The sequence below is a fragment of the Tachyglossus aculeatus genome, chromosome 8 (genome assembly GCF_015852505.1).
Source record: "Tachyglossus aculeatus isolate mTacAcu1 chromosome 8, mTacAcu1.pri, whole genome shotgun sequence".
NCBI classification, from domain to species: Eukaryota; Metazoa; Chordata; class Mammalia; order Monotremata; family Tachyglossidae; genus Tachyglossus; species Tachyglossus aculeatus.
The window spans coordinates 22,919,339-22,946,700 of NC_052073.1; the positions used below are offsets into that span (position 1 = coordinate 22,919,339).

General features: G+C 38.8%; 1 protein-coding gene across 4 annotated transcripts in view; it reads left to right on the forward strand.

The window, feature by feature from the left end:
* ZBTB46 (zinc finger and BTB domain containing 46) overlaps positions 1–27,362 on the forward strand; it is a 103,782-nt gene that overhangs the window by 22,208 nt on the left and 54,212 nt on the right. For all 4 annotated transcript variants that reach the window (XM_038750205.1, XM_038750206.1, XM_038750203.1 and 1 more), the window contains exon 3: positions 10,102–11,071. In XM_038750205.1, coding sequence (XP_038606133.1) covers positions 10,135–11,071 — 937 coding nt within the window. In that variant the 5' untranslated portion in view covers positions 10,102–10,134. The remainder of the gene's footprint in view (positions 1–10,101; positions 11,072–27,362) is intronic.

Here is a 27,362-nt window from a genome sequence, read left to right on the forward strand (position 1 = left end):
CCTGCACCTAGGGAAGAGCATTGCCTGGGGAGTAGCTGGAGATAAGGTTGATAGGCGTGACCGGTTGTGTTGTGTGGCACCTTTCAAGCATGGGCCATTTCAGCCGGGCCTCACAGCCTCAACTTAGCCCAGGTACTAACTCCACTTCCACTCCCTCACCCTGAGCCTGGTCTTACTCGCCACATGTTCTCTCTTGTCTACTCCTCTGTTGCTGCCCCTTTGGGTGCTCAGGGCAGGAGCCAAGGTGTGTTCCAGGGAGGAAGTGATCTGACAACTTAAGGTGGGAGAGGAGGGAGACCTCAGGTCCAAGTAGCAGTTCCCAGGCCAGCCCTATAGCCCTTGCATGGTGTGAATGGGAGTAGGAAAGGTGGAGGTGGGTTCATTCTTGGTGAAGGGTGGTTTGTCCCTTCCCAACAGATAGAAGACCAGGGAGGTTCTGAAGTCGGGCCTGACCTGTGTGACAGTCATCGGTGTAGAGTTTCCTTTTGGTATTAAGGAAATGTTTGAAGTGGGAATCAAATCGTAACATATTCTGGACAATTGGGTTGTGCTTATTCCGCAACTCTCGTGACAAACCCATAACCACTAGTTGCCACCAATATATAACGATGGGGAAACTGTCCTCATGATCTTTTCATTGTACCTCTCAATGTCAATATTTGTGTTCAAAAGCACTCACAGTTCATATGTCTGGGATGTTTAAAAGAAAAAAGACCATGTTCCCAATAAACCTACTCTGAAAAAGCAGTCACAGTAAATGGAAGGAAGGAGTGAGGTGGGGTACGAAGAGCATTTTTGTAGTATTTAATTTCAAATTAAAATGTATCTTGAAGTTTAAAAAAATTATCTGCCATCATTTATAAATCTCATGTGTTAGAACAAATCACATGTTTATTTCGACTGAGCATGTTTGCACAGGTTAATTTTAAAATAAAGATCAGAGTTGTAATTCCTGCAAAACCTTGTGTTATCCAAAAAATGGTGTTGTCAACAATTGTTTGTGGGAAATAAGGGATCAAAGAGAATATGGTTCAAAAATAATTTAAATTATAACTGGTTCTATAACACCAAGTGAAATTTAAAAAAAATGGGTTTTTTTGGACATTAGATACTTATCTGATACTTATCAGTGCTCATTAATTTACATTGATTTAAGTCAGTTGAAATGAGCCCCCTGTGGGACAGGGACTGTGTCCAATCTGATTAGCGCTTAGCATAATGCTTGACAATAGTAAACACTTAATAAATACCACAATTATTATTATTATTGTTGTGCATTTCTTCCAAAAATAAGATTGAGTACAACATGAGTGCTCATAATCATCATGCAATATTTGGTTGAATTAAGTGTGTCAATGACAGTTGAAATTGGTATCTTGTTTCCCCTTTTTTTCACTTAGACATATTTACTCCACTTCTACAGCAACCCCCTTTTACTTTCTAAATGAAGCTACTTGATTTTTCCTTTAAAGTTCTTGATCGTCTGTTTTGCTTTCAGATTTAGCCCCCCGCCCCCAATTGGTGCTGTACTTATCACTGAGGGGCGAACTTGCCCTCTTGTTCCTTCTGAATTCTGTCCTCTTCCTGCACCAAGCTTTGGCCCAGTTTGTTTTTTAAAATGTCAAACAACCTCTTTGCTTCTGTCTGCTAAACCACACTATTCTCCTCTTTTACATCACAACTCCAGGCTGACTTCTTCCAAGAAGCTTTCCCCCTTGAACTCCACCAATTCTCCAACCCATCAGCACACTGACTGAGTTTTCTTAATCCATTCTTTTTACTTGTTTTGACTCTCCTCTTAGATTACACACTCCTTTAGGGCCAGAATCATATCTGTTTTTTAATTTGTGTCCTAAACCATGGCCAGAACAGTTTATTCTGTATATTTATTCTGCAGATGTTTGTTGACTGACTGACCTTCCATTTGGTTAAAAAAGTAGAAATTTTATCCGTGCTAGGAATATGTTAAGATCGCCTAACATTACAAAAGGAAAAAGCCCTGATTAATTCTCTTTTAAGGTAAAATACTTCAAATTTAATATGAAATGTACACAGATACCTGAACCTCTGGTGCAAAGTGTAAATTCTTTGAGGGCAGAGAATATCATTTGTTTGTTTTGTCCTGCCCAAGTGCTCTAGAATAATGTTTTCCCCAAGAAGCATTCACTAATTAATCTCCTCCTCCCCATCAGGTTATACTATTAGTCACCCTAAGAATTTAACTATATGTTTGTTTATTCATTTTTTTGCTTTCTCCTGTTACTAATTGTATCTGTGTTCCCTCTTGTTCTCAATGAATGTATACACTCATTGTCTGTCTCCCCCATTAGCTTGTAAATTTCATAGGAGTAGGGACCATGCCCTGTAGTTTAACTATGTTCCAAAGCCCATAAGTATAGTGTGCTATGCACAAAAGGAGTACAGTGTAGTCTAATGATAATACTACAATGCTAATGAGTATGTGAAAAATTAGGCCGAGATTTCAGGGTTAAAATCTTCTGATTTCCCTGACCAAGTAAATGTGCTTAATTTAGAAACAGTTTTCAGTTCAGCTCCCTGTTTTGATGTTGCACTAAAAGTATATTTGGAGTAAAGTGAAATTTGTGGAATAGAGAACTGAATAGAAAAAAGTTTCCTAATTGTGGTGGTTATGAGATATGTGTTGGACTCTCCCATATTTGTACATTCAGATATTCAATAATTCAAAAGGCTGTTCATATGCAATTCTGAGATGTGCCTAATTTTCCATCAGTCAGTCGCATTTATTGAGCACTTACTGTGTGCAGGTAACACCAAACTAAGAGCTTGGGAGAATACAACAATATAACAGACATTCCCTGCTTACAATGAGCTTTCAGTCTAGAAGGAGAGATAGACCTTAATATAAATAAATTATGGATATGTACATAACTGCTGTGGGGCTGGGGACAGAGGTGCTGAATAAAGGGAACAAGTCAGGGCGATGCAGACGGGAGTGGGCAAAGAGAAAATGAGGGCTTAGTCAGGAGGAGATGTGCCTTCAATAAGACTTTGAAGGCAGGGAGAGTAATTGTCTGTCAGGTATGAAAAGGGAGGGTGTTCCAGGCCAGAAGCAGGACATGGGTGAGAGGTTGGTGGAGAGCTAGATATCGAGATGCAGTGCATAGGCTGCCATTAGAGGAGGAAATTGTATAGACTAGGTTGTAGTAGGAGAGTAGCGAGGTAGGGGGCAAGACAATTGAGTGCTTTAAATTTAATAGTAAGGAGTTTGATGTGGAGGTGGATGGACAACCAGTGGAGGTTCTTGAGTAGTGGATAAACACGGACTGACTGTTTTTGTAGAAAATCTGGGCAGCAGAGTGAAGTATGGACTGGAGAGGGGACAGACACGAGACAGGTCAGCAGGGAGGCTGATATAGTAATCAAGGCAGGATAGGATAAATGCTTGGATTAACGTGGTAGTGTTCATTCAGTCGTATTGAGCACTTACTGTGTGCAAAGCACTGTACTACACATTTGGAAAGTACAATTTGGCAACAGATAAGAGAGAATCCCTACCCAACAGTGGGCTCACAGTCTAGAAGGGGGAGACAGACAACAAAACAAGTAGACAGGTACCAATAACAGTTTGGATGGAGAGGAAAGAACATGTTTTAGTGATGTGAAAGTTCAACTGACAGGATTTAGTGTTAAATTGAATATGTTGTTTGAGAGCGAGGAGTCAAGCTTAATGCCATGGTTACAGGCTTGTGAGACAGGAAAGATGGTGGTGCTGTCTACGGTGTAAACTTAGGCAGTAAGCTCGTTGTGGGCAGGGAACGTGGCTGTTAACTCTGTTGTAATGTACTTTCCCAGTGCTCTGCATATATAGTAAGTGCTCAATAAATACCATTGATTGATTCATTACAGGGACAGGAAAGTTGGGGGAGGAAAGGGTTGGGTGGGAAGATAAGGAGTTGACAGAGTGTTGTAATTTTTAATTCTGAATCTTTTTCAGCCAGGGAAGTGAGAGTGAATCTATCATGAAGTTCTAAAAGTCAAACATTTGATGTGTTAAGTAAATAAGGCTGCAATGGAGAAGTAATGCTTGCAAGAGTCCATTAATTGTATTTGCTACTATTTGACTGCTAGTCTTAAAGTTTAACAGAAACCAATAGCAATTTATTTACTACTACTACTACTGTAATTGAGGAATAAAAGTTGTATAGCTTCAGAAATCCAGAATGAAGTATAATCTGTATATTAACTTTGGGAGCCTGAAAAGATCCGGTAGAGCATGGTTTTTCTCCAAGAGTATTGGTATACTAGTGTTTCCCCAAAGAAATGGACTGAAGAACTTTTAGTTGTGAAACTAGGAAATTTTCTTTAGTGGACTTGTTCTGCCCCTTAGAAGAAACCCCTTGTTTGATGTATGACTTGGATAAGCAGTCAAGTTTATAGTTAGGCATGAGTAAAAGTTTACCAAATAAAAATATTTTTCAAAAAGCATTTCTAAACGTTTAATTGGTTCAGTTCTTCATATTCAGTTCTTTCTTTTGTGATCATCTCTTTCTCAAGCTTATAGAGGTCATCCTTGGGCATTTTATGGCTTGAACATTGAACTGTGCTTTTAAAATATTTTTTGCCTTTTCACCAGTTGAAACTTTTTCACTAGTTGAAGCTTTTAAGATAAATGCAGTCGCTACAAAAGTCCAAATCTTTCATCTCTACTGTTCTTGAGAGGTAGAATAAAAGGTAGGAAAGTGAGATATTATAGGGTGACTATGGCAGTGTAGAGCGCAGTAGTTTATTATATGGAGAAATATATTTGTGTTAAAGCTGGCCTATATTCCTCAGTGGATAACAGATTCTATTTACTGTGTCTGTGAACAGAAGTCAAATTATTTTTTGGATATGACAATATTGTAAGATGTAAATAACATTGAATCTTTTAAATTTCATTAGGACAAATAACATGCAAGGATCGCTCCTTAGGGCAAAAATTATATTCCAGTTACCTGCTTTAGTATTTTGCGTACTCTTAGTGCATCAAATGAAATATATTCATGGCTGTCTGCAAATTTCATGGTTCTTGTGAGTTTTCAGACATGATTTATATGGTCCTTATCCATGAAGCATTAGCTGTTGTATGACAGTGCAAGAGTGAGTAATAAATGTCTATTTTACAGAAATGTAGATCCTGTTTGTAACTTTTAAAAATCCATTGTAAATTTACTTGGACTTTTTGCCATTGATTGAAGAAACTTCGTGGAATGCCCACTATTTCTGCTACGGTGATCTTATACTAATGACATTGGAGGAAGAACATTTTTGTCAAGAATATTGTTACTGATTTTACATTGTCACCATCAATTAATATCTACATGCCTGTTATTGATGTGGCAGAAGAACATACATGGATTAATAACAGACATTCCCAGTGCTCAAAAAAAGGGCATTATTTATTGCAAAAGTTTTGTGTAATTATGTTTATTTTAGCATGGAGATTTCTGACACTGGGTCCCTTTAACGGGTCTTTCTATTCTTTTGTTCTGCTTGAACTAAGGTGATTGTTGAATTCCTAAGGGAGGTTTTTGCAATACACCTAGCTCTCCTAAAACATGGGTGTTATCTTCTTGCAAATCTCACCTTGTAGTAGCTCCTGTGATGCTCCACTCATTTTTATGCCCCGATTTTTCCAACTCTGTGATATACTATATCCAAACAGGCTTGTGTTGTTTGTTGAATATTCCCTAATTCCCTAACCTTGTTAAATGCATGCATACGTACATAATGGCAGAACTAGTAGGTGTTGTTAATGAGACATTAAATTGTTGTATAAAGGAAATAGCTTTTGCTCTTCCTTCTTGAAATTCCGAGGACATCTTGGCCTGTCAGCTGTATCTTTAAAATGTTATTGCCACAAGTGGTAGCCCTTCCTGCCTTTCTGGTTTCTCAAATCAAATGAGGGAATTGGGGAATCTATTTTTTTTTAGCTACTTGAGAGTGAATTGATTGTTTTACTGTATGCCCCTTCTGAAGGAACTTCAGAATTTGGTGAAATTTAATATGCTAGCAATGTGCATTCTGTAACCTGATCATTAACTTAATGCATCCACCTATAAAGAAAATATTTTTTTGTAGTTAGAAATCTGCACAATACAGGAATAGATCAGAATGGTATTATATCAAAACAGAATTAGAATAGGGTCACTGTAGTAGTGTACCATCTGGCTAAAATTCTTCGGGAAGTGCTGGTTGTAAAAAATGAAAACATGGCAGTGCAGCAAGTGATTAAATAATATGGCTACCTTAAGACATACTTATGGGCTACCACACTTGCTTACCTGGCTGTCCTCATGAAAACATTTAGTTATGTGAGTTGTTCAGTTTAAAATTATAACTTGTTTATTATTAGTAGTCTATCATCAGTGATTTGGGACGGGGATGGCAAGTAACAACTACATCAAATATCTCCCATAAATGGGGTGTTTCTCAGCAAGAGAGTTGTATTTTCTTCAATCTTGTATATTTTGGAGTGCAGGTAAAAGGTTTTGGCCTGTAAAGAGGGCTATGTTGAAGTTTGGTTAATTTTCCAGTTTCATTTGGTGCTCAAGAATTAGATGCTTGGTGATGTGTAATCACATAACCTATGAAAACAGAGTTACTGTAGCAAAGAAACAAGAAAGTAAAATGGGGAAAGCAGATTTTTTAAAAAATGTTTTTTTAAAAAGCAAAACAAAATACCCAGGCAGGCTTTTGATTATTCTGACTTTATACTATGGAAAGCAAAAAAGTGACAACTGCTGAGGTTATAAAGGTAAATCTAGAAATTAGGTAAAATTTTAGAGCTATGGTATGAAAAAGTAACCCCCCCACCCCTAAATTCCAAAGGAAAAGAAAATATGCACCGGAAAAAACAAACTTCAGTCTACATCTTAAACCTGAATTTTTTTTTCTTTTGGAAAATAAAACAAACAAAAAAATCCCTTTCACTAGGTTTGGGGAGAACTAAAATTATTTTCTAGTGAAGAATGTTCCATTTTCTGTTGCTCAAACAGCATCTTTTCTATTTGTTTTTTAACTGGTATTTAAATATGCCCATTCAGCTAACTAATTTCATTTGCTAAAAAATTGTTGAATCTAGAAGTAAAGACAAACTTAATATTATTTTGAAAGGAGTGCGTATTCAACCCTGAGAAATGATATTGGGCAACAAGTTTAAGTGAACATATAGTTTTTTACACCATTTCTCCACATAGGTACATATACCTGAGCTTATTTTTCAAAATATTGGGCAGGGGGGCACAGTAAAGTTCAATACTAGCCGAATATTTCCGCTTACATATACTGTAATTTCGAGAAAGTTTTTTAGATGACCTGCGAACACATTTAGGAATGTTTATTTTCATAAGCAGTATGCTTTCATAAAAAATCTGGGGAATCAGCCTGACCTTGTGGGGCCTGGAAGGCCAAAGTTCTGGGTTCTAATTCCAGCTCTGCCACTTGTCTGCTGTGTGATCTTGGACATGTCATTTGACTTCTCTGTGCATCAGTTTCCTTATCTGCAAAATGTGGATTCAATCCTCCTCCCTCCAGTTTAGGCCATGAGCTCCATGTGGGACAAGGACTGTGTCCAAGCTGATTATCTTGTATCAACCCCAATGTTTAGTACAGTGTCTGGCACATAGTAAAAGCTTAACAAGTGCCATTAAAATTTGCTTTACTTTTCCAGTTCTTCTCCATATGTGTGTATTTTGCTTAATTGGGAAAAAGGTTATATTCAGGGTCAAACGATAGAGCTGAAAACATCAAAATTGTCATTTAAAGTTTTTGAAGCTTTTGATGGAAGGGACTATCCAGTTGCTTTTTTAGTAAGACATTTGTTCCATATAGATTCTAGGCTTTAAGCCAGTCCTTTGTTTTGAAAAATGAAATGTATTGAAATGTATTCAATTTGAAGCATATCTCAAAAATATCTATTTTTCAAGACAAATAAGACCTTTACAGAACATGTACTTAAAATATTTAGTTCTTTGGCAAGTGTTATCCCCAAATAATGTCATCTGTAGTTTTTTTAGTGTCTGACCACCCCACTCAATTGTAAACTCCTTGAGGGTCAGGGTCATGTCTAGTAACTCTGTTGCATTCTCCCAAGCACTTAATACAGTGCTCTGCACACAGTAAGTGCTCAATAAATACAGCTGATTGATCTAATATCAGCTACTCCACTGGTCTTAGGATTTTGAATCTTCTGAGCATTTGGCCCCAACCACTCACTGCTTGCATTCTTCCGGGGATGCTAAGAAATTATCCTACCCCTGAGCATTTCGAGGAATCACTTACTCTTTCTGTGGCTCAGTTTACTCTATGAGTTAGGGATATTGCAAAGCTATGGGTAAAGTCATTGTTCTCTTTGGAAAAAGGCATTTTGATTGTCCCTGAACTTGATCAATTTCTCCTTTTTAATTTTTTTTTACCTTTACATGTTAAAAATTTTGGTGTGTATGAGATACTAATGATGGCATTTATTAAGCACTTACTATGTGCAAAGCACTGTTCTAAGCGCTACTGCAGTGGCAAATTTTTAAATTAGAGGTCATCTATGTTATTAGTACTTAGCAATAAAAATCTAAAACTGAATTAGAACGTACTGGTTCTTTAGCCCTTCATATTCTTAGTGAATTCTAAAAACAGATACCTGACCTTGAACTGGGACAGACATTGAAAGTATTTAATTTGGACATAACCAGCTGTTGCTGATGTCCATTACCCAAAAGATTCACTTGTTTAAAACTGTGATGAGCTCAAAGGGTATGAAAGAGGAGTGAGCTTTAATTAACTTGGGAAGGTTTTGCTCCAGCAGGGTGATACAGCAGTGCAGTAAGGAATGAAAGATTCAGCGAATCTAGGGGCAGTCCCATTGTAGGGTGTTAGCAAAGGTAAAGAAATGCTTTCCTAGAATTGAAGATTTGGTGAAGTGTCCCCCACGATATCGATGATGATATTTTGTTAAGCACTTATAGGCACTGGGATGGAAACATGTTAATCAGGCCGGACATAGCCCCCGTCCCGTATGGGGCTCTCAATTTGAGTAGGGGAGAGAACAGACATTGAACCCCCGTTTTCTGGATGAGGAAGCTCAGGTACAGAGAGAAATTAAGTGACTTGCCCAAGGTCATTCAACAGGCAAGTGGAAAAGCTAGGATTAAAACCTGGTTCCTCTGATTCCCAGGCCTGTACTCTTTCCACTTGGTCACACTGCTCCCCAAAACAGATTTTCATGGTGAAATGTCTTAAGTGCTAACTGTTCCCTAAGCAGTTATTTCACGTGAATGAGATCATTTTTCACTCATGTTGCAATAATCATATTGCCAACCCTGTCTTCTATAGGACAGAAATTCAGTGATTGGGCAAGTCACCTTTTCTTCGCACTTGTTGAAGGTTTGGTGGGTAATAATGGCATCAGTACTTTGCTGCTTGTAAAGCCATCAATATGGTGTGTTTTGAGTATCTTTTTTTATAATAGGCTATACCTCTATTTTCTAAAGTCTTTAGGCAAAAGAAGGTAGATTAGGAATTTGGACTATGAAAAACCAGTGAGGCACAGTAGTAATTTAGTTGAAAAATACCTGTCCGTGGCTTATCTTAACTTTGGGGGGAGGTTGAACTTTTTTCTTCATGAGTAGTTACTTATAAAGTATCCTGTTCAGGGCTTCAGTAATGAACTTTAAAGTTCACACTTCTTACTTTTTGATTTTTCTAAATGGTAATACCAATTGAAAGAAATTCATCACCAGGGCATTTATAAAAGGTTTTCTACTCTGATTGACTGTGGTAACTTAAATAGCTGTTGTCTCTTTGGTACATAACTACATGTTGGTGAAGCAGAATGAACCCTCCTTTAGTATTTTTTTCACACCATGTGGAGTGTTTGATTATGAACACAATGGCAGGGATGAATCACATTAAGAATGCACAGCCAGTTGGGGCAATAATTTTTGTTAGTGGTGACAGACTAATCCTGTAAAAGCTTTAATTTTACTGCAGTTTACTTTGACTTCCTTCCATCAGTACTACTGCAAGGTTTATGCCATTTATGTATTGAATTTAGGAATAACCATTTTATTTTTACCCTTACAGCATTTATAGAAGAGGAAACACAAAGATTTCCAAATGAATAACCGAAAGGAAGATATGGAGATTGCCTCCCATTACCGTCATCTGCTTCGTGAGCTCAATGAGCAGAGACAGCATGGCATCCTCTGTGATGTGTGCATCATAGTGGAAGGGAAAATCTTTAAAGCTCATAAAAACGTTTTGCTTGGGAGCAGCCGCTACTTCAAAACACTGTACTGCCAGGTACAGAAGACATCTGACCAGGCTACAGTAACTCACTTAGACATTGTCACTGCACAGGGCTTTAAAGCTATCATTGACTTCATGTACTCTGCTCACCTTGCGTTGACCAGCAGAAATGTCATTGAGGTGATGTCAGCGGCTAGTTATCTCCAGATGACGGATATTGTCCAAGCTTGTCATAATTTCATAAAAGCAGCTCTTGACATAAGCATAAAGTCGGATGCATCGGATGAACTTGCTGACTATGAAATCGGTGCTCCCTCCAGTAGTAGTACTGATGCTTTGATTTCCGCAGTGGTGGCTGGTAGGAGCATCTCTCCCTGGTTAGCTCGGCGAACAAGTCCAGCAAATTCCTCTGGAGACTCAGCCATTGCCAGTTGTCACGAAGGAGGAAGCAGCTATGGGAAAGAGGATCAGGAACCAAAAACAGAGAGTCACGATGATATTTCATCACAGTCTCTGTGGGCTAGTGACATAGGCTATGGGTCCTTACGTATCAAAGAGGAGCAGACCTCACCGTCGCATTATGGAGGGAGCGAATTGCGTTCTGCAAAGGATAATACAATTCAGAACACTTTCCCCGAACAAGGTGCGGGGGATGGCTGGCAGCCCACAGGCCGCAGGAAGAATCGGAAAAATAAAGAGACCGTGCGTCATATTACACAGCAAGTAGAAGATGACAGCCGGCCAAGTTCTCCAATGCCATCTTTCTTGTCTGCTTCTGGCTGGCCATATAACAGTCGGGATCCTAGTAAGTCTTGCATTTTTACATAAGCTATATTGCAGCGTTAAGCAGAAATGAACTCCATGGTCAGCAGTGTCTTCCTTTGCTCTAGACAAAATATTACAAAGCTGTTGGTTATAAATAATCGGTTCTTAGTGGTGGAGACTGCCAGAAAATGTAAAGTTTCATGTCAGTGCCATGCCTTAGATCATCTCAGCCTGATCAGAGAAGCAGCATGGCTCAGTGGAAAGAGCCCGGGCTTTAGAGTCAGAGGTCATGGGTTCAAATATCGACTCTGCCAATTGTCAGCTGTGTGACTTTGGGCAAGTCACTTCACTTCTTTGGGCCTCAGTTCCCTCATCTGTAAAATGGGGATTAAGACTGTGAGCCCCACGTGGGACAACCTGATCACCTTGTATCCCCCCAGCGCTTAGAGCAGTGGTTTGCACATAGTAAGTGCTTAACAAATACCATCATTATTATTATTATTATTATTATTATTATTATTGTTGTAGATCCAGAGGTGTATCTGAACATGACTAGGATTGGCTTAGTATCACCCCAGACCCACAGGTTCAGGACATGTGAGCTGAGGTACAGCTCACGTGGGGTTTGACAGCGTAGGGACTCCATCTTCTTCTTTTGTAACTCCCCGTAGTACCTAATGAAGTATCCTGTACCATTTGTTGTTGTATCATGCTTTCCCAAGTGCTTAGCACAGCACTCTGCACACAGTAAGCACTCAATAAATACGATTGAATGAATGAATCCTGTATACTGTGTTCAATAAATGCTCCTGATGGGCTTAAAAAAAATCACCTAACATAGGACTTTGGGCTTTTCAGTTTTGTTAGTTAATAGGAAACTGAATCGCAGTTAGACATTTTAAAGAACTCTGCCGCAAAACTCAGAAGAATTTCTTTATCCAAAATATGAAAAAAAATCAGATTTCTTTCACTAATAGTTGTCCAGAAGGTGTAGGTATGGATAAGGAAATGGGCAATCTCTTTAATATAGGATATAACTTTTTTCAGCATTAACCTGATGAAACCCAGTAAAATAGCACAACTTTTTGGTCATATCTGCTTTAGTTCAAGCATATCTTTAAAAAAACTTTCTAATGGAAAATTACTCTTTGGACCCAACTTTGCCTGGAGAAGTTTAACTTTAAGCACCAAGTCAATGTTAGCAGGAACTGCTGCTTGCAGGAAGGTACTAGTGTTTCCTCCAACACTGTAGTTATTGTGTTTCCTAAATTGATGGATAGCATATTGGGCTTTACTAATCCCTATTCTTGTCCTCCCATCTTGCTGCCAGCCTGAAAGGCTTCAGAACAAACCCCCGAGTCCAGGCTGACTGGTGATGGAGTGAATGGAGCAGTGCAATTATATGGGCTTTTAGGCAGCAACTGTCCATCAGGCAGGTTCCTGGGCCAATTAGGAAATACAAGATTGCACTCTTACAGGGGAAATAAAGAAGTCAGGACCTCAGTTTAAGGCTTTTCTTCCTTTCTTGTTGAATTGTGACACAATGAATAAGTAGCAAATTCCCCTATCATTAACAGGCTAATTAGACCATTTTCATAGGCCTGTTAGGAAACATAGTTTCTGGAAAAAAAAAAATTCAGTCTGACTTTAAACTTTTCCCATACAAACCTGGCCAATTAGAAAACATTCCACTTGGAAATTACAAAAGGGAAAGTAAAAACAGTAGTGTTTCTTAAAGGGGTTGTAGTAACCTACTGATTTTTTTCAAGTGTGTGTTTGTGTGTGTTGGCTCAAATTCTAAAACAAGTTGTTGTTCTTTGTTTGCATTAAATTATTCAGTTTTTGACAAAGATGCCTGAACCAGAAGGGTTTTATGTAAATACATTTATAAAGCACTAAATAATACATTTTATAAAGAAGTAGGTTTTCATGTTTTTATCTTTAGACATAGAAGGGTTTTTTTAGAACCAAATGACTTAAGCAGTTGTGTACACAATGTGATCTTAAACCCCTTTTGGTTACCAAGGAAACCTTAAAATGCTTCTGCTTGGCTTATTTTCAGTTGCCAAGAGAATGGTCTAAAGTTGGTATATGGACTTGCTCATGAGTGTTTTTAGGTAGTTTGTCATTCATTTTGCATTAGGTGTATATTTTAAAGATTAAATATTTAAATATTTAAAATTTTATATATCTCCGATTTCTTTGAGAGCATGGATCATTACAAATAAATCTTACAATAAAGAATTAATTTTCATCTTGCCATTTTTCATGTTTAGCTGGCTAAAAGAGAGGGGAGAAAGCTGTCTCCAAAGGAATGCATTCTTAGAGCATGTTGAAAACACAGCTCAACTCAAATAGTTCTGATTCAGTAGTCTTTTCTAACTAAGGAAGCAAACTCCCACTCATCATTTTGTTCTTCATAGCCTGCAGTTCACAGTGATTCCATTACCTATTAGTTTAAACTTCTAAGAGTAGACTGCTATATTAGTGTTAATAGTTTTGATGACAAAGTTAACACATTTATAAAACTTTCCTAAAGACAGTAGTCATTGAAACTTTGCAATGAAATTTCAGCTATTACATTAACTAGCTATTACTTTAACTTGAAAAAACAAGTGAATTGTATACTTGTGTAGAAAGATCTGTATTCTGATATATTGAGATACCAGTTGAAGAGGTTTGTGTATCCATTATCCTTTAGAAGGCTAAATGTTTCTGTAAATAAGGTGCACATTCAAGAATGTTCTTATTCTTTATTGAAGTCCCTGACGGGGTTGTCTCTAGGGAGGTGTAGGGCCTGGGACAACTTAGCTGAGGGTTGGAATGAAGTGTTCATCTTTGTTAAATCTCTCCCCCATCTAATCGACTCAGTGGAGGTCCAGCACTGACACTGACCTTCCCAGAAACCCTCTAGACAGTCTCTAGCCTGAGTCATTAGTGTGCCCCTTTCACCCCACTGGCAGCGGCTCTTCAGGATGGGCAGGGTTATCCAACACTGCCCCCCATCTCACATTCTTCAGTTTTCCCAAGTTATCCTACTCGCTGTGCCTCATTCTCGTCCCTCCCACCACTGAACTCTTGCTTATGTCCACTTGGTACTCCCTCCTCCTCCACTTCTGACAGAGCACAGCTCTCCCTGTCTTCAAAGCCCTTCTGAAACGACCATTTCCTCTAGAAGTCCATCTCTGATTAATCTCTTATGTTCCCATTTTATACCCTCAAACTTCTATTTCCACCCTTAAGCACCACCTAAGCAATAATCTACTCACATCACCCTCTCCCCCCAAGCACTTATGTACATATCTTATGTATGTTATTACTTCCTTCTCTCTGTAATTTAGTGTCTGTCTTGAAGGCAAGGATCATGACTACTGAGTATATAAAAAACAAACCAGACCACTATTCTTCCCATCTTCGAAGCCCTTCTAAAATGATATCCTCTAAGAGGCCTTCCCGAAGTATCTTTCATGTCCCAATCCTACTTTCCCTCCTTTTCTGCACCACCTACACACTTGGGCCTCATAAGGATTTTGATGCTCACCCTGTCCCTGGCCCCACAGCATTTATGTACACATCCTTATAATAATAATTATTATGGTATGTGCCAAGCCTTGCTCTAGGTGCTGGGGTCGATGCAAGTTAATCAGGTTAGACACAGTCCCTGTCCCACATGGGGTTCACAGTCTTAATCCCCATTTTGCAGATGAGGTAACTGAGGCCCAGAGAAGCTAAGAGACTTGCCCAAGGTCACACAGCAGACATATGGCAGAACTGGGATTAGAACCCAGGTCCTCCTGACTCTCACACCCATGCTGTATCCTCTAAGCTCTACGATTTCCCCTATCTGTAATTTATTTTAGTCTGTCTCCTCATCTAGCGCTTAGAACAGTGCTTTGCATATAGTAAGTGCTTAATAAGTGCCATCATCATCATCATTATTATTATCTAGACTGCAAGCTGCCTGAGGTCAGGAATCGTGTCTACTAAGTCTATTTTATTGTAATCTCCCAAGTTCTTAGTACAGTGCTCTGCCCACAGTAAATGCTCAATAAATACCACTGATCGATTCCAAGCGCTTAATATATTATTCTGAACACAGACATCCCTTAATCACTATTGCTTGCTTTATTGGAGCTGTCTTGAATCACCAAGGCAGGGAGGTGGCAGTTGCAGGTCTCCTGTGAGTATACTACACAGTATTGCCGGTTTAGGGGAGGTGAAGGAGAGATTTAATGTAATCCCATCAAAAAATCTCCCTACAGCCTTCTGTTGTCCCCCCTCCCACCTTGCTTCTCTGCACCTTCCCCTCTTATTTAGCCTCCTCCTTCCCCACCCAGCGATATTAGGCCTGTTTAGTTGAACTGGAGCATCCATTTGCCTTCATTCAGCCCAGCTTCAGCTCCCATCCGTTTTCTTAAAATAGTGTGCAGTATATTTAACAGTAAAATAAATGATCCGTCAGTGGTCTGAAAGAGTTCGTGCTTCTTCCAAAGTATCCTTAGACAATGGAGAATTGGCCTCATTTTTTGTAGTTGCTACACTAATGAAAATGCTGTTTGCTGCCTCTTTATAGTGAATCCAATTCTCGCAATGTCTAAATCTTCCTTCCTGGTAGTATAGTAAACATTTTGGAGGGAACTTAGTACTAACTCTTATTGTTAAAGGCTGTTTAGTACACAGGTTTTCAAGTAGGGGTTCAAATTACCCCAAGATCTACTTCAGAGTATCATAGGAGCAGTAATAGCAATCTTCACTGTTAACTGTGTTGCTTCTCGGGGGACTCCCTCATAAAACAAGAGCTCTGGGAAAACTAACAAGAAGTAGTTGCTGGAGCAAGTGAGAAATGGAAATTATTTCTTCTCCTACCCCTCCAACGTTCATGCTGCCAGGAACAAAGGAAAAAGTGGCCTCAAAGCCCTGGAAGAGATAACTAAACCCTGCTTTATTTAGTACATTCCTGTCTTCATTGCACAAAAACTATTGTATCGTGCTAAGTAGTTCTGTACAGTAGTGATCTAAAGTTAATGCTCCTCTCAAAGTCCCTAATTTACTCCTGAGGAGGAAACTTGGTCATTGGGAGAATTGGTCTCAAGATCCCTCTCAGAATTAGTCACGTTGTGAACTCCAGTACTTCCATGCAGTGGTTTAGTCTTTTCCCTTTCATATATGGTATGTTTTTTTTCTATAAATATTTTACTAAGTAGAATTTTTTTTTTCCTCCAGCACCTGACTTTTTTATTTTTTTAAATATTATGCAATTTGGTGTAATTATGTGAAGTAATTGACTTGGATATCAGGGGTAGATTAAGAACATAATGGGATCCTGGGATAATAAAGTATAATGGGTTCCCCAAGGCTCCCTCCCTCCCCCCCAGCAAATACATGCACTGTTTTCAAGCACACATCTCTACCTTTGTTTTTGTGTTCCTACTCTGTGAGCACTTCCTTCCCCAATATTGCTGGAGCTATTTTTCACCCCAGATCAGCTACTATGGCAGGGGTAAAGTGAGAAGAGGTACCGTGGGAATGTCCATAGTGGTGCTCCACATTTGGTGGTAAGTGCCGAGTTGCTCCTCATTTTCTAAGTTTGGCCCAGTTAGGTATCTGTCAAAATAAAATATTGGGTTTCAAAATAGCTCTTAAATAATGAACAGACAAGTTAAAGTCACATTCTCTGTCCCTCTTGGAATTTATCTTGGGCCCCCAGATTTTCCACCTGGGCAGAGGACTATTGAAAAATAATAATAATAATGGTGGTATTTTTTAAGCACTTACTATGTGCCAGGCACTGTACCAAGCCTTCAGGCAGATACAAGCAAATCAAGTTGGACACTGTCCCTGTCCCATGTGGGGCTCACAGTCTCAATCCCCATTTTACAGATGAGGTAACTGAGGCACAGAGAAGCAAACTGACTTGCCCAAGGTAACACAACAGACAAGTAGCAGACCCTGGATTGGAACCTTTGAACTTCTGACTCCTAAGCCCATTCTCTATCCACTAACTTATGCTTCCCATAAATCAGCTGAAAAACTCAACAATACTTGGGGGCCCAGAATATAAAATCCCTTACGGCCTGTGCACTTTTTATGCCAAGTTGTCAGGGCTCTTTACTGCTTTTTGCTGTTTAACTGAGACTGTGCTGAACAGCAGATAGTTATAGCAGCGTGCCTTGTGGAAAGAGCATGGATGAAAGAGTCAGGAGGCCTGGGTTCTAATCCAGGCTCTGCCACTTACCTGCTAGGTGATTTAGGGCAAAGCACTTCACTGTGCTTGTCCTCATCTGTTAAAAAAAAAATAGAGTTAAAATACCTGTTCTCTGCCTTCCTTACTATGAGCCCTTGTGTAGGGCAGGAACTGTGTCCCATCAGCTCATTGTATCTAATTCATTTATTCAATCGAATTTATTGAGTACTTACTGCATGCAGAGCACTGTACTAAGCGCTTGGGCAGCACAAGTCGGCAACATATAGAGACGGTCCCTACCCAACAACGGGTTCACAGTGTAAAAGGGGGAGACAGACAACAAAACAAAACATGTAGACAGGTGTCAAAATCGTCAGAACAAATAGAATCTGTCCCATTGCTTAGCATAATGCATGGCTCATAGTAAGTGCTAAACAGATATCACCAATATTATTACGACTCCTGAGGGAGTGGGGTGTCAGTTCTAAATCTGCTATAGAAATCAACTGAGAAGCCTCGAAAATCTAGAAGTAGATGTTGGGGACATTTAAAACTCTGGGAACTGTCCAGTGGCCACTGCTGGCTTGCCACTAAGTAGCATAGCTTCGTGGATAGAGCACACGCCTAGGAGTCAGAAGGTCCTGAGTTCTAATCCCAGGTCTGCCACAGTCCTGCCGTGTGCCTTTGGGCAAATCACTTCATTTCTTTGTGCCTCAGTTACCTCATCTGTAAAATGGGGATGAGTGTGAGCCCGATATGGGACAGGGACTCTGTCCAACCTGATTAACTTTTATCTACCCCAGCACTTAGAACAGTGTTTGGCACATAGTAAGTGCTTAACAAGTACCATTATTATTATTATTATTATTAAACAGATGAAATGTTGGGAAATAGGGATAGGAAATGCCCTGCTGCAAGGAGTGCCAGTATTAAAGCCCCTTGCAGAGGCACGAGCTGTTGTCTGTGGCCCTGGAAATGAGGAAGCTCCAGTATTTCTGGGTATGTGTGTTAAATACAGCTCCTACTGTTTAACAGTACTGTTCAGTTTTGAAATAATCCCACCTCAGATAGGGTCTGTGGAATTGAATTGCTTTAGCAGGCTAATGTGCTGTGGTATTACTAGCATTTCTTAAACAAAAAGTTTGTTCAGGAAAACCTGAGGCTTGCTTCAGGCATATATCTTTCTTTCAGAAAGAATTCTTGATTTCCACTTGTACCACAATGTAGAATTTTTCCATGAGTATAAGAGAGGAAAGAAGACAAGCCCGTTTTCTTTAAAGCAGAGCCAAAAAAAAGAGCAACAAGAATTTATCAAAATAAAATCAAAATATTTTCCAAACTTAGTTTTAGTAGCAGTCTTACAATGTGAAGTTTCAATTATGCCAACCTAAAACCCTCTCTAATAATAATACATATAGGGGATGTTAGCCATTTTAATATTATATTTTGAATACCTGTAAGGTGGTTGGAGACAGTTTATGCTTTATTTGATATTATCAGCCTCAAAAACTGCCATGCTGCTGAACTTAGTCAACCTGGGTCCCTAGCTGTTCTGAAATTTATAGAAGCACGTGGCTCAGGGGAAAAAGCCCAGGCTTTGGAGTCAGAGGTCAGGGGTTCAAATCCCTGCTTCGCCAACTGTCAGCTGTGTGACTTTGGGCAAGTCACTTAATTTCTCTGTGCCTCAGTGACTTCATCTGTAAAATGGGGATTAAGACTGTTAGCCCCCCGTGGGACAACCTGATCACCTTGTAACCTCCCCAGTGCTTAGAACAGTGCTTTGCACATAGTAAGTACTTAATAAATGCCATCATCATCATCATCAAGTACCCAAGTTGAAAGTCTTGGATTTAAGTTGAGCTCCAAGAGTTACACTCATTTGGGTGCTCTGCCTACTGTAAGCCCTCAATAAATACCATTAGTTGATCAGTTGGTGAGCTCATCTATTATGGTGGCTATAAGTACCACCTCTATGCAGATGACGCCTTAATTTTTCCCACTCACCCCAACCTAATGCCACCTCCTGCAATCTTGCATATTCTCTTGCCTCCAGAACATCTCCACATGAATATCCAATTGGCACAATCTAAAACAGTACATTTTCCCTTTTGTAGTCTTTCCTTCATCTACCTCTCCCCTCCCAGTTTACATCACCAACATCTTATCTCTGAAGCCCATAACCTGGATTTCTTCATCTTTCAACCCCCCATAATCAGCCTGTCAGTAGATCCTGCCATTTTTTCCTCCACAGCATTTCCAGGATCTGCCCTTTCCTCTCCATCCAAACCCTTGTCATATCCTGCCTTGAGTATTGCATCCATCCCATCAACTTGTCTCTCTGCCTCCAGTCTCTCCTCACTCCAGTCCATACTTAACTCTTCTGCCTGGATTATTTTTCTTAAACATCATACTACACATGTCTTCCTACTCCTCAAAGACTCCAATGATTGTCCAAGCAGAAGCTCCTGACCACTGCCTTCCAATTAGCTGTCTCCAGTGTCAACTCTTTTTTCCCACTCCACTCACTCTCTTCATTCTCCTCAAGCTAACCTACTTACTGTACCTCATTCTTTTCTCTCCCACCTCTGACCTGTTGTCCACACCTTTCGCCTAACATGAAACTCTCTACCCGACCTCAAATTCACCAGATCACAGTTCTCCTCCTCTTCGAAGCTCTCCTGAAACCATATCTCCAGGAAGCCTTTGCCAATTAATTCTCTTATCTCACTGGCTATATTGCCCCAGCAAACATTTTAGCACTTCTGCCCTAGCTTGTGAACTCACAACCACCTCTAGCACTTCTGTATATATTAATTTACTCTACTATTTAAGCCCTAACTCATATTTATGGTAATAGCAGGATATGTATGCACTTGTCTTTCCTCCTCCTACTGTAAATAATTTCAGTGTTTCCAGAAACACACATATAAACACACTCACACACCATAATAAGCTGCTTCAGGGCAGAGATTGTGTATACTAACCTTATTGTCTTCTCCCAAGTATTTATATTTGTGAATGGTTTGTGTGACAGTCCTTAGCGTTAGATCGTAATTTTCATAATGTTAAATCATAATGTTAAATGGGCGAAGATAATATTTTTCCAAAAAATGCTCGAGACTTTTAAACATGTGCAATAGTCCAGTCTGCTAGGACTCATGTTTTCACTGTGAATCTTAAGTAGAACACTGTGGCCAGCTTAGGTCCCTTTTCCAAGAACGCATGTTGATGTGGATACTGTGCAACAGCTGCAAATCTACAAATCCCAGCAATGCCCGTTAGCAATCAGAAATGCACAACACAGTCTGCCTACAATTCCCTTTACTCTTCCATTTCTTCCTTGTTAGGGAAGCTAGGTATTCGGCCGAATATAGTTTGCACAGGTTTTGGGGCCTTAATTGGCCTATTTTTGACCCAGGTACCAGATCCTACCCAGCAGGCCGTGTTATTCCAGCCCCTTGCAAGTAGATTGAAATATTTTGAAGGCCCTTGGATTAATTGGGCTGCAATGTGATGGTTTTCAGAGTTAACATCGGTCCCGAATTGACCTTATGTTGTAACTGTAGACTAGAGTGGGTTTCCCAGTCAGCCCTGGGATGGCTCCAGAAGACCTTGGAGCTATTCCAGAGTTTAGTGATGAAAGTGAAGGGCGGGGTCCCCCCGTCTAACTCGGACCAACATCCAACCAGCCTGCCCAATCCTACCCTGGAATTTGACAGTTATGCTATGAGGCTCGGGCTCCTCCCAGGGAATACCAAGTTGTTGAGGTTCGCTGGCTGAGTTAGGGGCACATCTGTCTGGAAGTAACCAGGTGGATTTCTACTGTGGTTCCTTTTAGTCTGTAATTGATGAAGAAATATATATGAAATTAAATCAGGAAACAACTTATTGCATTTCCAAGAAAAATTTTAAAATTAGATGGTAAAGGCCTCTGAGAGGCCTTTAAGCACTGGATTGTCACCCCATCCTCAGCCTCACAGCACTTAGGTACATATTGATAATTTATTTGTGTTAATGTTTGTCTCCCCCTCTAGACTGTAAGCTCGTTGTGCTACCAAATCTGTTGTACTCTCCCAAGTGCTTTGTACAGTGCTCTGCACACAGCAAGTGCTCGATAAATACCATTGATTGATTGTAAATATAGTCATTTTATAGAGACCCATAACCAGATTGGATGGGCAAAAGAGGAATGGACTCTCTATTCTGCTGTAGAAAACAGTTATACAGTTGGACTATATGACTGTGTCTTTCAGCTCTTTGGCCAGTGATAGTATGACATCAAATTTTGCACCCTCTGATTTACTAATCCATAATTACAGACTAGAACTTTTTAAATCTTTGGCAGTAAGTTTCTGTTTCCTGTTCACTTTTGCTAGAACCATAATTGTTATGTCCTTTGAGTTAGCAGGCGCAAAGTCACTTTATTGTCAAACTTCCATTTTATCTTTGCTGAAATGAAATGCTCTTTTGCAAAACATCAATATACAGGACATGATTCCTATAAAATTCAATGCCCAAATATGTTGGGAAGTATCTAAAAAGTCTTGGGTTTTTTTCCCATTCTTCCAGACTTGAGAGAAGCAGTTGAGCTAGTTTCCTCTAATATTTTGGTAGAGTATCATGTGCCTAAGAAAGAAAGACATGCTTTTCCAAGACTACAGAGAGGGCTTCCCAGTTTCCAGAGTTAGTCTGATGATGGGACTCCTGAAAATTAGCCAGATTTCCCCTTTTAACATATGTATATGTTAAAAGATTGGTTGCTGTGCACACATATACATATGTATAAAGAGAGAGAGAGAGAGCGCTAGAGAGGGAATATTGCCCTCTGTTGGGTAGGGACTGTCTCTATATGTTGCAAATTTGTACTTCCCAAGCGCTTAGTACAGTGCTCTGCACATAGTAAGCGCTCAATAAATACGATTGATGATGAATATCAATTTTGAAACCATGATGGAGGTACTGTTTTTTTTCTTTTCTGGTTTTTCAATGATATATTTTAGGGAAAAGACAATCATTGCAAACTGTTTGTCCAAAATGACTAATAAGCTTATTTTGTTCCTAAAAAACTGTTAAAAAAAGGATTGAACTCTAAAGAGCTCTCTAATAGTTGTGTAATTCACTAATTACTTCCAGGAATGGTTGTAATAATGTCGAACTTATCCTAGAAGTTCCACATCCTTTTCTGCTAGGCTGTAAGCTCCTTGAGGGCAGGGATTGTGTCTCCCAACTCTATTGTTCTGTCCTAAGTGCTTAGAACAGTGCTCAGCACACAGTAAGCACTCAATAAATACCACTGACTGATTTCATAAAATTAATTCATTTTCTGATAGCTATCCTCAGTGACCCAACTGGGGATGCTCTTTGTTCACCAGGATTATAATCAATTTAATCTTCTCATTACAGCCTTCACTTGTCAATTCAGGTGTTTAGTTTCTCATAGTTTCCATAATTTGTGTTGCAGTGGCCCTTTCTGTGCCTGATTTAGGGTTGCTAAATTTCTGGGAGATCATTTTGGGATGTGGCACTAAAGTACTCTTTATTTTTATGGTCCAAAAGCCTAACCATTTTGCTGTTCTTTACCATGGAATAATTTTTTTAAAGTATTTTACTGGAACAGATGCAGACTTTAATCGATTGATGGTCACCCCACCCACAGTCCCACAGTAATGTACATATCCATAATTTATTTTACTGTCTCTCCCTCTAGATTGTACACTCCTTGTGAGCAGGGAATGTGCCTACCAGCTCTGTATTGTACTGTCCCAAGCACTTCAGCACTCTGTATACAGTAAGCACACGATAAATGCCATTGATGACTTAATTCACAAATATCCTTATGAAATGAAGCTAATAAATGGATTGGAGGAAATTTGGACTGTATTTTCATGATTATGTATTTGCATGACCAAGTCTATGCATATATGTATGCTTTGGAGTATATGTTAAATAATGCACATTATGTGCATACTCAAAAGCAGCATGTCACCTTAAATTTAAATAATTTTGGGGGGGAGTCGGCTAATGTAGTTCCTTAGTCAACAATTTATATAAAGAGCTTGGATAATATTTTAAACTGAGCTTGAACAAAGACAGGGACACAATCCATAACCTAATCTCTGGGAAGCTTAAATCATCTTCGTAGCCCAAAAGCGATTTATTCTTTTAAATTGTAAGTGCAGAAATTTCAGAGCATTTATATGGAGAAAGAATTAAGTTTTGTCCCAACTTGAGCTTCAAGCAGCAAACCACCTTAGAAAACCAAGAGTAATCAAAAACAGATGGAAAATTCAACAATTAAGGCTTGGTTTAAATGCAGGTTATTATAACTTTTTTTACACTATTAAACAATTTACCCCTGAAAAGTTTTTTCTTTATCATTTTGTAGAAGTTGTGTGTAATATGAGGCCTGGTGGTAAGTGACATAAATACTGTTTTTTATCTGAGAATGAGGATTGGTCTGTACAGGCCTGTAGGGGTTACAGATTTCTGTGTGCTAATACCACCCCCAGAATTCTTTCCTTGGAGTCTAAATCAGCTTAGCCCGTGTTCTACATTCCACTGGCTTAGGAAGCTGCCCAGATTTTTTTTTTTTTGGTTCTTTTCTGTACACATTTCCCTTAAATATATATTATACACGTGTCTTTTACATAGGAAGGGAAATGCTGGTCTTAAGAACCTCGGGTTGAATATTACTAAACTATAATCAAACCCGTGTCATCTAGGAATTGTACGTTGATGAATTGAAATATTTTACCAAACTACCTGAGGTTACATTTTTCATTAAATTAATGCGATGCGATCTTTACGGTAAAGCTACGTAATTATTTTGTTTCCATTATTAAAAGGTTGGGACATTTTCAAGTCTTTGGAAAATCAAATGATTGCTTTAAACCCAGTTTTTTTTTTTCCTTTTTCCCCTGGCTACACCCTGGTTGTAAAATGGTTCCACCCTAAACCAGCTTTAGCTCAAAGCTCTGTGTCTGTTTCCCTTCCCCACCCTGCATTCCATTTTCCCCAGGCTCCAAAGCTGCCCTTCTCCTCCTACTCCTCCCTATGGTAACAGCTATGTTCCTGCTAAACTACTTTAACTCCCCAGATCACAGAGTGCACTTCCCCTCTATTTGAGTGCCTTTCTCCCTGCTTTAATTTATTCTCTTCTTGAGTAGAGGCTACACCATTCCATAATCTATTTATAGGCCACTTTTCTACAAACACTTGAAGTATCCATTTTAATCTTTCTAATCCTGTTTTTAATTTTAATTATAACCCCTTTTCTGATTATTAAAGATTTAGAGATTTTAATGATGAGCTGAATTTTCAAAGTATTATCCTGTGTCTTCTGTAGGAGGTAAACTATTTTTTTCCCTTGCTCTGTGAATCAGTCATTCTTGCATCTGATATTTTCAGCTCTTAGAAGGTTTGATTTGGCATTTTATATAAGTAGGAGTTGATTTTTCTCTGGCTTCAGTAGCCTTCAATATAAAATATTCAAGAGCAAACATTCTAGAGCAAAGCAACCAAATTATTACAACCTTTCCTGAGCTTACTCATTAATTTGTTTCAAGGGCCAAAAGTTGTTTAAGTGGATCCTGAAATGATACCATAACCTTTTTGAAGCGTGGAATTAAAATGTTAATTTTATGATGTCTGCTCTGTTGCGCTCTTACTAGACCGATACAATTTTAGCATGTTCTCTGTTTAATGATATGTCAGAGTATTAAGTACAACTGGGGCCCCATTTTATGATTGTGGCTTATTCAGGTTGTAGGGGAGAGTAGGTTTTCATTGAATTTTAGCATCAATCCAGAGCACTGAAAATGAGTTGCTTGATTCCGGTCAGATTTTCAGATGAATAACGTAATTCTTTCTAAGGGAAAAGATCCTCAAAATTGAAGACTAGTTAGGCTTATTTTGGTATCCCAGTAAATGGAAATTTGTAACCTGGGTTCTTTATCTTGGAGCTTAACTGAAACCTAATCCATTATGCATCTTTTAAAGATGGAGATCTGAAGAAGGTATTACCAGTGTATCTCATTAATTTAGTTGAAAAGGCTGATGCTTTAGGGTTAGGGTTTTTGTACATTTTTAGTACACTTCCATCCTCTAGCAACTGAGATCGCTGTTAGCAGGGCCTGCCACCATTTACACTTCTGGTCTTTGCCTCCCCTGACCTGTGGTGTGTGCTTCTCATTTCAGGCTGCTTTGCAGTGGTTAAAAAAAAAAAAAAAGTTAACTGGCCCTACTTCCTTAAGGTTCTTAAATTATCTTTAGCTGTTGAAAAGTAATAAAAGCAAAACTAACTCCAAAGGGAATTGAGACGGGATGCCAGAAACAGTAGTGATGGTAAGATTTAAGATTTTGTCCTGTGCAAGCCCAAATAAATAACTAAAGGAAATTTAAAGTTAAGGAAAGAATAATCACAATTAACTTCCCAAAGCTTCCTTTAGATTTGGCATGATTTTAGGGAAATCAAAAATCTGATTTTCAGAGACTTTGGGGACCCATATTGTGGTCTTTTAGTTGCACTCAGTAATCTTTCCCTTCCCATTCCTGCTTTCCCTAGCAAGAAACGGAATATTAGCTCACTTTTTAGCGTTTCTATTTTTGTATTTCGTAGCTTATGATAGGAATTGAAATTGTAAAAAAGTGTTCTATAGATTAGAAGAGCCAGGCCATTCAAGAATTCCCCAGGACGACTCTTTGATCGTAGTTTTTGAAATTTTGTGTCAGAGTGGTCTAGTGGAAAGAGCACAGGCCTGGGAATCAAAGGACATATGTTCTAATTCCAGCTTTGCCATCTGCTCTGCTGTATGACCTTGGGCAAGTCACTTAACTTCTCTGTGCTTCAGTTTCCTCGTCTGCAAAATAGGGATTCAGGACCTGTATTCAGTACCTCCTACTGAAACTGTAAGCCCCATATGGAACAGAGTTTGGGTCAGTTCTCATTATCTTAAATCTCCCTCAGTGTTTAGTACAGTGTTTGGCATATAATAAGCGCTTAAATACCACTGTTGTTGTTATTATTATCATCATTATTATAGCACGTTTTTTGTTTTAGGCAAAGCCTGGACTTCTGAAGTTGTGCCCACTTTTACTGAGAATAAAGACGATTGTTAATTGAATTCAGTCAAGGATGAGTAATTCTATGGAAGCCTAAAGAATATCCTAGTTTTGATATTATAATTTTGATAAAGAATATCTTATTTTGTTGTAAATATTAATACTCTTTTTGCTCTCTTGACTTGTTCTTGGGGAACAAATCCTCATAGCTGCATATGTCTCTGAAGTCCCTTCTTTCTGTGGGATTTTTTAATGTGATCCCTTTCTGTATATAGTTAGTGAAAATCTAAAATATTACCCACCTTGTTAGGATACTCTCAGATGGCTGTTCTGGCTGTATTTGTCACAATTGTACAGTTATGCTATCCATGGAACATAGTTACGTTATCCATGGAACATATTGTTGAGTCTGGATTCAGTACTTGCAAATTTAAACCAATGTGTAATTTTTTGTGTATCATGTATTAATATTTTCTATAAAATTCCCAAAAGACAGAGTAGGTAGGTACCTAATTCCATGAACAGTTCCCCCCGGTCCTTGACGATTTGACCACTAGATGGAGATTAATGTGTTGGTTCATTCTTGTAGATAACAATAGTTTCTTCCAAATGATATGTCAGGAAATTCTGCTTAGTGTGATTTTTCTCTAAATGTATGCTTATTCTGAATAGAAGACTGAATGCTGTACAGTATTGCTCATGTGACCATTTTGTATTTTAAATTCTTCATTTTCAAAAATCAATTCAGAATTGTAGGTATTGGTATGCAGAAATGAGTATCTGTAGTAATGACCTGATAACCCATGTAGTAATATTTAATATAAAAATGAGATCTGTACAAAATTTTATTCTTTAACAGGATTTTTCATGGTTCAGTGCTTATTCAAAAGAAAACTTCCTCTTTGTTATTGAATCTATTAAGCGCTTCCTAATCAATCAGTGGTATTTATTGAGCGTTTACTTTCTGCAGAACACTGTACTGAATACTTGGAGAAAGTACAATACAATAGAATAGATAGACATGATCCTTGCCCACCAGAGTATTACAGTCTAAAGGGGAGACAGATATTAAAATACATTACAGTTA